We start from the raw sequence: 11692 nt of genomic DNA on the forward strand, positions 1-11692 counted from the left end.
GTATTCTTAGCTACTCAGTAGGCTGAGATCTGAGGATCTCTGTTTGAAGTCAGCTCAGGTAGAAAAGTCCTTGAGACTTTTAACTGTAATAAAGCAGCAAAAAGCCAGATGTATAGCTGTGGTGCAAGTGGTCATGTGCCAGCCGTGAGCAATAAAAGCTAAGGGACAGTGCCCATGCCTGGACCTGAGTTCAACACACATATACACGGCAGAATTTCAGAATGATTGATCCTAAGTTTTCTTCAAAATATCTTTGAAAGCCAGGAGTCAGTGGCTCATGCCTGTAATCCCAGCTACTCAAGAGGCTAAGATCTGAGCCAGCCCAGGCAGAAAACTCCGAGAGACTTTTATCTCCACATAACCACCAGAAAACAGGAAGTGGTGCTGCTGTGGCTCAAGTGGTAGAGTGCTAGCCTTGAGCTGAAGAGCTCAGGGACAGTGCCCAGGCCCAGAGTTCAAGCCCCATCACACACACACACACACACACACACACACACACACACACACACACACACTTTGACATTTCAGAAAGAACACACACACACACACACACACACACACACACACACACACACACTTTGACATTTCAGAAAGAAATCTGACCCTTTAATAACTTTGTTCACGTGGATATTAGCCCAGTGAACTTGTGTTTTAAATAGTTCAGAATCCAGATTGCTTTCTCCACTGGGCCACTCAGTACTGTTTTTATGTCTCTAAGCCAAATGGGGAAGTTTTGCTGATTTTGAAGTTTTGCTAACTTTCTTTCTTTCCTTTCATTTCTTTTTTTTTTTAATATGTAAAAGAAGAGAGAATGATTATGAGCTGTTGGGTGAGTTAGCATAGGCTCAATAAAGGCTCCATTTCTCTATTGTAAACTTGTCTCTGAATTGGGCCTTGTGTGGAATGAAAGATTGTCTCATCACTAAATGCAGTGATGTGTTTCTGACAGGTTAGGCTTTTCTATTGAGTCGCTGTGATTTTTCTCAGGCTGTTAAGTGCACTGTTTTCTCTCTCCTCCATGCAGCATGCCTCTTCAGATGTGGAAAGGATGATCCTGGGTAATAAATGTGATATGAATGACAAAAGACAAGTGTCCAAAGAAAGAGGGGAAAAGGTAACTTGCCGAGTAGATGAAGGTTGCAATCTGCTCACATTAAGCAATCATTTTTGCTGCTATTGTTTCTTGATTTAAGTTTTTTAAACTAGCCATGTTTCTAATCCTGTACAGTCGGGTGTCAGCAACCCAGAGGTCAGCCATGCTTGAATTGGGGGTGTATGTGTGATTAGTATTCAGGAGCCAGCCCCAGATACTCTGTGGGCATGACTCACCACTAAAGAATTTGCTAAGAATGTTTTTGGGGAGACACAAATTGGTCCTTTTTAAGGTTTCTTTGGCCTAAGAGTTCATTCAGGCTGATTCTTGTAGAGCTGTATGAAAAGCTCAGGTTTGAAAGTAAAATGATTAATCCTTTGAAAAAAGGTAATAAGTAAAAGTGAAGTTTCAAATAATCATTTTCCAATTAATTTTTTCCCTAGGAATATTTTACTACAGGTGATTGGGATAAACGCTTACAATTGATCATTTATAGACTTATCTCAAACTATGTCCCATGAAGCAAATCTATTTATATATATATATATATATGTGTGTGTGTGTGTGTATATATACATATATATATATACATATATATATGTATATATATACTTCTGTGGCATTTTCCAAATTGACTTAGAGGCTTCATTTTTTTAAAATTTTCTTGGAATTTTACTTTGGTGTTCCCCTTCCCCCCAGTGGTACATGCAAAATGTATTTTTCATTCTAATTATAATCTTTGACTTAAAAACATTCACTTAATCTCAGGAACTTTTAGCACAGATGGAAAGATGGAAAACTTCAAATTTGTCTCCACCAATAGAAATGAAAGCAGTGGGTGCTTCAGTGTTTTTGCTTTATTATGGACCAATTCACTCAGAAATAATTAACTGTCAGCATAAGAGCTGTTGGAGAATTGTACATTGGGAGCAGATAAAAAGGATGAATGAATCTCAAGTTAATGGAGGAATGGGCATCTATCTCTTGATTTTTCTTATATGTGTATTAGGGCAAAAAGAAGTACTAAAGTACTAACAAGTATGTAAAGGGGAAGCCATTTTTAGATTAAACTATTGAATTTCAAATGTGGTAGAAGAAAGCAATTGGAGTACCTCAGGAGTCCTGATCTAGACACTACTATGGGAGGCTCTGAAATGCTTTAAAAACACAAGTGCTTTGTTTGTGCAAACCAAGGCTGGCTAAATTTAATGTTTCTGTTTGCCTTTCAGTTAGCAATTGACTATGGGATTAAATTCTTGGAGACAAGTGCAAAATCCAGTACAAATGTAGAAGAGGTAAGAAGAGGGACTATGTGGCAGTAACTTGGTAGGCAGGGACACCACTGCATAGGGGGCTTCCTAGTACTCCAACCTAGTGAAAATCTGTTGTGGAACCAGAGAGATGGATGTTTCATGTATACTTGTGTCTTGGCCTTTCCCATGGACTCTGGCCTCCCCAAGGCTCAGTTCAGATGCGCCAAGCAAGACATAGAAGCTGAGTTTCCAATCAGTGCACCCTTTGGGAAGCTGGAAATCAGACTAGCTGGACTAGTAGTGGTCCTTGGATCATTTGTCATCATTCCTGTCATCCTCTAGCATCCTGTGTACTCTCAAGAGAGAATTGAACTGTTAGCTTATCAAGCAGGTTGCCTTTGTGTATTATGAATGATACATTGTAACACTATGGCATTTAGTAGTGTTTATCAGAAAAAGAAAACTGGATCATCTAAAAATCTTCAAGAACAGTTTCATCTTTCACCAAGGGCAGAATTGTTGGTGATACTTTTTAATTTTTTTTTTTTAAACCTAAACCTGGTGCTAGTGGCTCACATCTGTAATCCTAGATACTCAGGATCGTAGTTTGAAGCCAGTCCAGGCAGAACAGTCTCTGAGACTCTTATCTTCAACTAACCAGCAAAAGCCAGAAGTGGAACTTGAATAAAAAAGCAAAGTGAGAGCACAGTGGCACTGAGTTCAATCCCTAGTACTGACCCCCTCCTCCCCTCCCACAAAAATGCTTAACCTCGTCCTAAAAATAATACATGTAATATATGTTAACACATAACTCATTCAAGAAAGGCTTACAGTTGATTTCTTAGGTTACTTACTGTCCATCATAATAGGAGGCTAAAATCACCTTATTGGCCAGTGGGAAATGAGTGGGAATTGATGTTGTTTTTGTTTGTTTTAAATAACATTCATTTTTCAGGTTGTCTAAGGGCTGTTGGGAAACAGGAAGTGGTCCTTGATTTATTTATACAAGCATATATAAACAGGAACATGCTTCCTTTTGTACAAAAAGAGTCTCCCTTTACCAGAATGAGAGGAGCCTCATGTCGGCTTGGGTGGTGGGACAGAGTCCCTTCCGCACAGACAGCTCCATCCCCTGGCTCAGTTTCCACAGCACAGCTGTGGCATCGGGCTGTGGCTGGCGTTCCTTGAGCTGAATACTCAGGTCAGGTGACCAGTAGAATCTAGTAGTTTCTACAGAGCTTTACATTGGTGAGGTTAGCTTAAACTCGGATGGGATTACTTGGAAACCTTTAACTCATCGGAGATTGGTGAGACAGCAATAGTTGTCCTATGGTTTTATTTCAAGGACCGCACAGCTGTGGGGCTCAGGAATAGTCTAGAACAGCGAGTGTTGGGCTCTCAGCTCACTACAAACAGAGTGAAAGTTTCAATGATAGGTTTAAAAAATACCGTTCTGGGTCAAGAGATATTTATGGATAAATTGTCACCAATGTTACTAGGAGCCCTTTGTCCATTTGAACTGATTTCCATGGGAAGGAATTTAACCAAACCCAGGAACTGGGGATTTTGGAGTATTAACATGTGTAAGATTGTACATGCTTAGGTCTGACCTCTGAAGAGGTAAGAAATAAAAGACTGAGATTTTTGTAGTGCTAGATTTTATGCTGTTATGCATTCACTTATTAAACAGATATTTTAGCATCTTCTGTCAGGTACTATGCCCTCCTCTGAGGAAGAAGGGTTGGCTTAGAGAGGCTCTGCCCTGTTCTTAAAACTCAACATGTCATACTGGTGGTAGATGCTTCATTATAGTATTTGGTGGAGGAATTTGGGCACCTGTGGCTCATGCCTATAGTCCTCACTAAATGAGAAATCTAGGCAGAAGATTTCAAGACTCTTATCTCAACTGAAGAATCTGGGCATGTGCCTGTAATGCTAGCTATGACAGCATATGCCAGCTATGAAGCATAAAATAGATGGCCAATGTCCAGGCAGGGGCCTAGGTAAAAGGACTGGAGGTATGGTTCATTGATAGAGCAGGTGCCTATCAGTTACAAGGCCCTGAGTTCAATCACCAAAAGATGCGTGAATGACACTCGGATAGCATTAGAAAATGTTAGTAATTGAAAAAAATAGGCCACATTTAATGTGTATACTACAATTACAATTATGTTCTTTTTTTTTTTCAGTTAACTCTAAAGTAGACACACCTGTAATCCTAGCTATTCAGGCTGAGATCTGAGGATCTCGATTCAAAGCCAGTCTGGGCAAGAAAGTCTATGAGTCTTTTATCTCCAGTTAACCACCAGAAAATTGGATGGTGGTACTGTGGCTTTACATGTGGTAGAGCACTTAGTGTAGAGCAAAAGCTCGTGGATAGCATCCAGGTCCTAGCCACCCCCCCCCCCCCAAATCTCTAAAGTAAGATAATTATGGTTAAATAATGCAGAGTACCAAAATACCATATTTCTGTTTTGAAATATACCATAAACATGTAGTAATTCATTTTCTGTTTTATCTTAGGCATTTTTTACACTTGCACGAGATATAATGACAAAACTCAACAGAAAAATGGTTTGTATCACTTGCAACATTTATTTCCATGATATAGTTTTTTCTAATAAGGATAGGCATGATTATAATATTAAGCTTCTCAGCTGGGTGTCAGTGGCTCATGCCTGTAATACTAGCAACTCAAGAGGCTAAGATCCGAGGATTGTGGTTCTAGGCCAGCCTGGGCAGAAAAATCCATGGCATTTTCCCCCCAATTAACTACTAAAAACTAGAAGTGGAGCTATGGTTTAAGTGGTAGAGTACTAGCTTTGAGCAAAAAAGCTAAAGGACAGTACACAGATCCTGATTTGAAACCTCAGGACTGGTAAGGAAAAAAAAATTAGACTCTAAAATATTAGCTAAAGCAAAAAAGGGGGCTTGGGCATGGCTCAAGTGGTAGAGTGCCTACCAAGCAAGGCTGAGGCCGTTCTTTCTCCTACACAATTCATATAGCATGTAGTTTTTACTTTTTTCAATAATGGGGGTAAAACCATGAGTTTCCCTTCCTTCCTTGATAACTCTTGTCTTGTTTTCTAGAATGACAGCAACTCATCAGGGGCAGGCGGGCCAGTGAAAATCACAGAAAACCGGTCCAAGAAGACCAGTTTGTTCCGCTGTTCGCTGCTCTGATGAACTCTTCCTTTCTGAGAGACTGCAGCGCACCGAAGGGCCCTTTCCTGCTTTTCTGAAAGCACAGGTCATCCAGCCGCAGAGCCACCCCGCCCGGCTGTTTCTGAGAGCATCACGGAACTTCCCTCTCCGGACAGATCGCCAAGTGGATTCAAGCCTTGCTTGCAAGCAAAAGGCCAGGCTCCTCTTTCCAAGGCCGGAAGCAATGATGTGGAGACATCCCAGGACCTAACTGGTTTCCCTTTGTTTTATTGCCTATTGCAGACGCTGCTTACCTGCCTTTTGTTTTTGTTTTTAACTCTGCACCTCAGTGTTAGCCTTTCCCCATTATGGTACAATCTCACACTCATCCTGGCATACTTCTGTGTGTCAAACTTCAACACAAATTTGTACAAATTTGTATGGGGATACTTAAAAGACAACAGAATAATAAGCAGAGGTGGGTATACTAAAATGAGTTTGGATCACAGGGCCAAATGTTACTGCACTGGTATCATTTATTGAAGGGCTTTGATTTGTGAATTTAAGAATCACTAAATTCTTATAAATTTTATTTTAAAAATCCATAACAATGTCCATCTGGCCATAGCATCTTTGTTGCTTTGAGTTGGGAACAGCTTTTCTTTACTGCTGATCTTTTGGCCAGCATCTAAATAGCTGAATGAATCACTTTCTGATTGATTATCTCTGCCTAATCTATGCAGTTGCATTTGGAAGTCACTCATATCTCACTTTCCCTGAGGTTTATATTTTCTATTATTTCCCTTATTTGAGTTTCCATAATTACTTAATTCTCTAAAGCTAATTACATATTCAAACGTGGTTGTCTGTTTCTGTTTGTGAACTTCTAGAGATAAAATTTTACCTAGGGGGAGGAGAAGTACATCATTTAGGGTTTTACATCAGCTTCTAAATGTGGTTCTAAATGTGGTTCAAAAATATAATTTATTTTTCCTTAGTATCACCCTTTAGTTTGTAACACCGACGTCTACCACTATCCCTGTCTGTGAGTGTTAAGCAAACTTAGGTTTAGATTGCAGGAAGTATGCCTGCCTGCAAGAGAGATGAACTTGTTGATATATGTTTAAGAGTAGCTCTTAGTAATAGTGAAAATAATGATTTTTTGGGGAGCGGGGTTCTGTTGTGGTGTTTTTACAACAATAAGATTAGCCCTAGCATATCTCCTAGGGAACCTTTGCCTTTTCATTAGCAAAAAAAAAAATGATCAAGATGTCAGCAGCTGTGGTTGGTTGTGTAGACTCCCATCTGCTGGGTTCATTGTGACAAGGACTTGGTTCAGTCATTCAGAGCCAAAACTAGCGAAAAGCTTAGTTGTGACACACTGTACTACTACTCCTTCTGTAAATAAAACCATCACACGAGAGAAGAGTATTTAGTGTTAACTCACGTGCCAAATTCTGCTTCTAATGGCCCTCTAGCCTTTGGTGTCACAATGCAGGCTGATGACTAAGGAAATTAATTCTGTTAGTCATCTGTCTCCTTGATAGTCGCCATGGAGGCTCCTAGCCTAGCAATGGAAGTAGAAATGGACTGACTACTCTCACAGAGAATTCTGCTTCACATTAAGACATTGTGTTTCAGTGCTTGGACCCGTCAGCCTTTGATCCTTATCCGAAGACTCAGTTCAGGGGCTGCACTATTTTTGGTAGGTATGCTGAACTTACTTTGGACATAATTCAGTCTCCTTGTTTTTTTTTATTTTTTTATTTTTTAATGCTTACCTGTGGGTTTAAAGCTTACCTGTTGCTGTCCCAATATTAATTGTAGATCTGTTATTGAAAGCTGGTTGTCAGTTGACCATCTTCAAGTTAGATACAGTTTTGAAAAAGACAAAGTAATTTCTTTGAAAAAAGAAAAAAAAAAAAGGCTTGTATTCATTAATTTACTGGAGGAAAAAAAAAACAAGCAGTTAGGCTTTCTGGATGGTAATGAAATACTTGGCAAAAGGTGTGTGTGCTAAGACACCATTATGAATGTAACTCTTAGTATTTTTACCTCTGACTATTTTGGTGTCTTAACACTTTGGTTTCTATCTCAGGGCTTGTCTTGCAAACCAAAACTGACATATTCTGTGGTTCACTTTTTCTTTCTCAGCAGAATGCTTTGCTTTTGTTTCATTTCTTTGCTCTTCTTTTGTCTTATGGCTTACTAACTAGTCTCCGTGAACTTCCCTTTGAAAGAGCCTGTGAAAAGTTAGATGAGTCTAAAACATGCTCTTTGAAGTAGCAGCAAACTGGGAGTGTATGCTCTGTTGTACAGAAATAAATTGTCTTTGCTATTTTCTTACATTTAGCTTTGCTAAATTGTACATAATTTGAGCTAAGAACATAGGAAATTTACTTTCTGCATGGTGAAATGACCCAATAAATATTCCACTTTGCATAATAATGTACATAGAGTGCATTTTTTTCTACTCGTAGATGAACTTTGTAACAGATCATTTTGTCTGTTCCCTGCTGAAACAGAAAAAAAAACTGGGAAGCTTTTGTAGACATTTTGTGGTTTCATGGGTAAAGGTACATAGATCAGCAGGATTAGTGACTCAGTTGCTGTACTTCATTATCAATGTGCTCATGTTGACACTGATTGAACTAAACTAGACCTTTTCAAATAGAGTCTGGGGATGTCAGACAGCCCAGACATGCTGTAACTAAAGTAGTGTGTAAATCAATTGATTGTACGTTGTTTTGCTGGGAACTGATTTTAGATGTATTTTACTTCCAACAGACTATGTGCATCCATTAAGAGGTGCCACAGGATTCTTACTGTTTCCAAGAACATTTTATGTAGTCTTTGTTATAAATTTTCAGAGGACCATTCTCTCTACTTTGAAGGACTATTTTTTAAATTATACCTCATTTAGCTAACTAGTATTCTAAGACCTGGTAGAAAAACAGTGAGCCAGTCTGTAAGTATCCAGTGAACTTTAGACTCTATGTGTTGTTTTTTTCTTCACTTGAACTCAAGGCATCCTTGGGAAAGGTAGGTGAAATCTTAGTTTAGAATAAACTATACATGTCATATTCTATAACATAAATATATGCATTATTACCCATCTCCATTAACAAATTTAGGTGTGCAATAGATACATTTTTGCAAAACTTTCTAAATAAGAGATTATGGCTGCATTTTATAGGTACTAAAGCTTATAAAACTTTTCTTGTAATCAGTGAGGGATACATTTAAACAGATCTGTTTTCAAATTTGTGATTTAAATCCCTTTGTAAATTTAGTTCTTTGTTTTTAAAGATGAACTTCCAAACTTAAAAACTTTAAAACTACATCTCATTACATTGGTTTACTTATCTCAAATTTCAAGCACTCCTTTGTGCAATCAACTTGTTTAAAAACTTTAAAAAACAAAATAACAATAGAAAAAAAAAAACAGAAAAGACATTCTTTTTTTTTTTTTCCTTGTTACATCTGGGGACAAAGAAATATCCAAGAATGAAATTCCTTGATGGAGGGGGACCCTAGAAGGACAGAATATGCTACTAAAATGTCAAATTCTAGAAAAATTAGAAGCAGTCCTTTCTTTAGGATGTCATGTTCACTATATAAAAAAAAACAAAAAACCAAACAACTGAAAAGTACAGAAATGGAAACTTTGCACTTAGGGATATTTTCAGATTTTCTTTCATTTCTTGAAATGTGTGCCATAGGTAACAAATCTTGTTGCCAAGAACTAATAGAACTTCCTATGTCATTGCTTAGCTTTAAAATACATATATAAGTTGAATTAACTATCACTTGTTCATAGGGCCTTAGGGATGAATTTTGTTTGAAACTGATACTTCAGTTCCTTTAATGCAAAATACCATAAACTATTTGACTAAACCCATTCCCTTTACAGGAATTATCTACTTTTTCCATACTGTGTCTGTTTAAACTTTTCTTTTTTTTTTCTCCATTGGCTTACTGTGTAACACTCTTGTAGATGACTTGGACCTGTCAAAGTTAACCTTATTTAAGCCAATCCATTAACTGTGTACTGATAACTGATGCTGTGTTTTATTTTTTAAAAAATAGATTTTATTCCAGGTGAACTTTTTTATATATAATAATGTTCATCTAAAATAAAAACTACATAATGAAAATGTTTATGGCTTCTCACAAGTGTATTGAACATTTAAAACTGTCTCTGCAAATCTGGAGAGGAAACAGATCAAACCGTGGTAGAGTTGGTGATACATTAGCCAATTCTATATCTCACTGGTAGGTGTTTAAGGACTTGGGAAAAATAGCCACGTCCCTCACTTGGATGTAGTTTACAATGCACTGAAAGCTGAGCATTAGTGGCCCACACCTATAATCCTAGCTGATTATAGGCTAGAGATCTGAGGCTGAGATCTGAAGATCATGGTTCAAAGCCAGCACTCTTATCTCCACAATTAATGAGCAAAAGACTCAAGGGAAACAGTGGCTCAATAGGAAGCTCCAGCCTAGAGTGAAAAAACAAAAGGTCAGAGCCCCATGCCCAGAATGGCCTCAAAGTCACAAAATCACAATCCTCTTGCCTCAGCCACTTCAGTAATGGGATTACAGGCATTCACTACCATAACTAGCTTTTCCTTGCTTGCTTCTGATGTCCTTGAGAGAGCTTTAATCAAGGTCCAAGTTGAAACGGGTATGACAAGTCATTAAAATAGTGAGCCGGGTGCCAGTGGCTCACACCTGTAATCCTAGCAACTCAGGAGGCTGAAATCTGAGGATTGTGGTTCAAAGCCAGCCCAGGTAGGAAACTGTACGACTCATCCCCAGTAAACTAGAAAAAACAACAACCCAGAAGTGGTGCTGTGGCTAAAGTGATAGAACTCTCTCCTTGAGCAAAAGAGCTAAGGAACAACCCAGGCCCTGAGTTCAAGCCCCAAGACTGGCCAAAAAAAAAAAGATAATGGAAGAAGCCCTATTTCTAAGTCATGGAAATAACCGCAGTTTTAAAAAAGCTAGAATAGTTGCTATTCTTGAGTGTTAAATTTAGCTCAGAGCCTCCTAGAAGTCAGAGGAAAGCCTGAATATGACCAGTTAGCTCTCCATCTGAGTGTATGTCAAGAGAAAGGCCCAGATCCAAAGCCATGGTGTCATGGTATTAGAGTTTTAGAAAACAAGCAGGAATTGGGGGATCAGTACTGGAGTTTGAGTTTGTGAGGCAGGCTCTCCCTCACGAGCCACATCCCCAGTTCTTATGTTCCCAATCGAATTTTGTGGGTTTTGCCCAGAACTGGGACGCAGCATGATCATGTTTCACCTGTAGCTAGGATTACAAGCATGGTACCACCACGTCTAGCTAGTAAAACTGGTTACACCAAAGACATAAGTACATTATGCTTTTTCCCACTCTGGATTTTACATGTTCCCAAAACGATGCAAATGGAAAAAAAAATGTGCTTTATAAAAGCCTCCTTTATTTAAAAAAGGAATCTTGTCTCAGTCCTGTTGTTTTCTCAACTTGACCTAGAATCTCTCCTCCTCCGGGGTGCACGCTCTAAAATGCACCAGGATCTCCCCTTCTCCAAGCACCACCCACACCAGTGACCCCCCCCCTGAACCGTTAGCACCCTGAAGGGTCCAGTGATCCCAGTCCAGGAATAAAGACCTGCGGTGCACCGCGGCCTAGGCGGTCCCAGATGCTGCAGATCCGCACCTAACGGCCTGGGGGGGATCTGCATCCTCGGTCGCCACGCCCACTGTACCCAGCCCGGTCGCGGGGATAAGCGCTTGCGCGTCTAGTGGCCCCGCCCCCAGAGCCCCGCCCAAGCCCCGCCCCATCCCTGCAGTGCGGTGAACGTCTCCGATCCCCGCCCCCAGGAAAACCTCCCGACCACAGGAGCTCCGTCCCCCAGCTCTGGAGAGACCGAACGCCCGCTTCTAGCTCCGCCCCGCTGCCCCGAAGACCACGCCCCCGGGGCTCACCCGACTACCGCCCAGGCCGCACCCGACTCTGAGACGCACACTTCTAGGCCCCTCTCCGCCCGACTCTGCGACGGTAGCATTTAGAGACCACGTCTGAGCCCCACTTGCCGACAGAAGCACTTCGAATCCTGGCTCTCCACCCCCTACCCTTCCCGCGCCCCGTCTCACAGACCGAACAGCCTCCCCCCCCCCCTCCTGGCTACGCCCCTAGGCCCCTCCCAGAGCGAGG

General features: G+C 40.2%; 1 protein-coding gene across 1 annotated transcript in view; it reads left to right on the forward strand.

Annotated features, from left to right (window-relative positions):
* Rab8b (RAB8B, member RAS oncogene family) overlaps positions 1-9647 on the forward strand; it is a 61682-nt gene extending 52035 nt beyond the window's left edge. The window contains exons 5-8 of the mRNA XM_042687949.1: positions 1025-1114; positions 2323-2388; positions 4870-4920; positions 5437-9647. Of these exons, the coding sequence (XP_042543883.1) occupies positions 1025-1114; positions 2323-2388; positions 4870-4920; positions 5437-5529 (300 nt within the window). The 3' untranslated portion in view covers positions 5530-9647. The remainder of the gene's footprint in view (positions 1-1024; positions 1115-2322; positions 2389-4869; positions 4921-5436) is intronic.
* The last annotated feature ends 2045 nt before the right edge of the window (positions 9648-11692 follow it).

The sequence above is a fragment of the Dipodomys spectabilis genome, unplaced genomic scaffold (assembly GCF_019054845.1).
Source record: "Dipodomys spectabilis isolate Male_0828 unplaced genomic scaffold, ASM1905484v1 ptg000108l, whole genome shotgun sequence".
Taxonomy (NCBI): Eukaryota; Metazoa; Chordata; class Mammalia; order Rodentia; family Heteromyidae; genus Dipodomys; species Dipodomys spectabilis.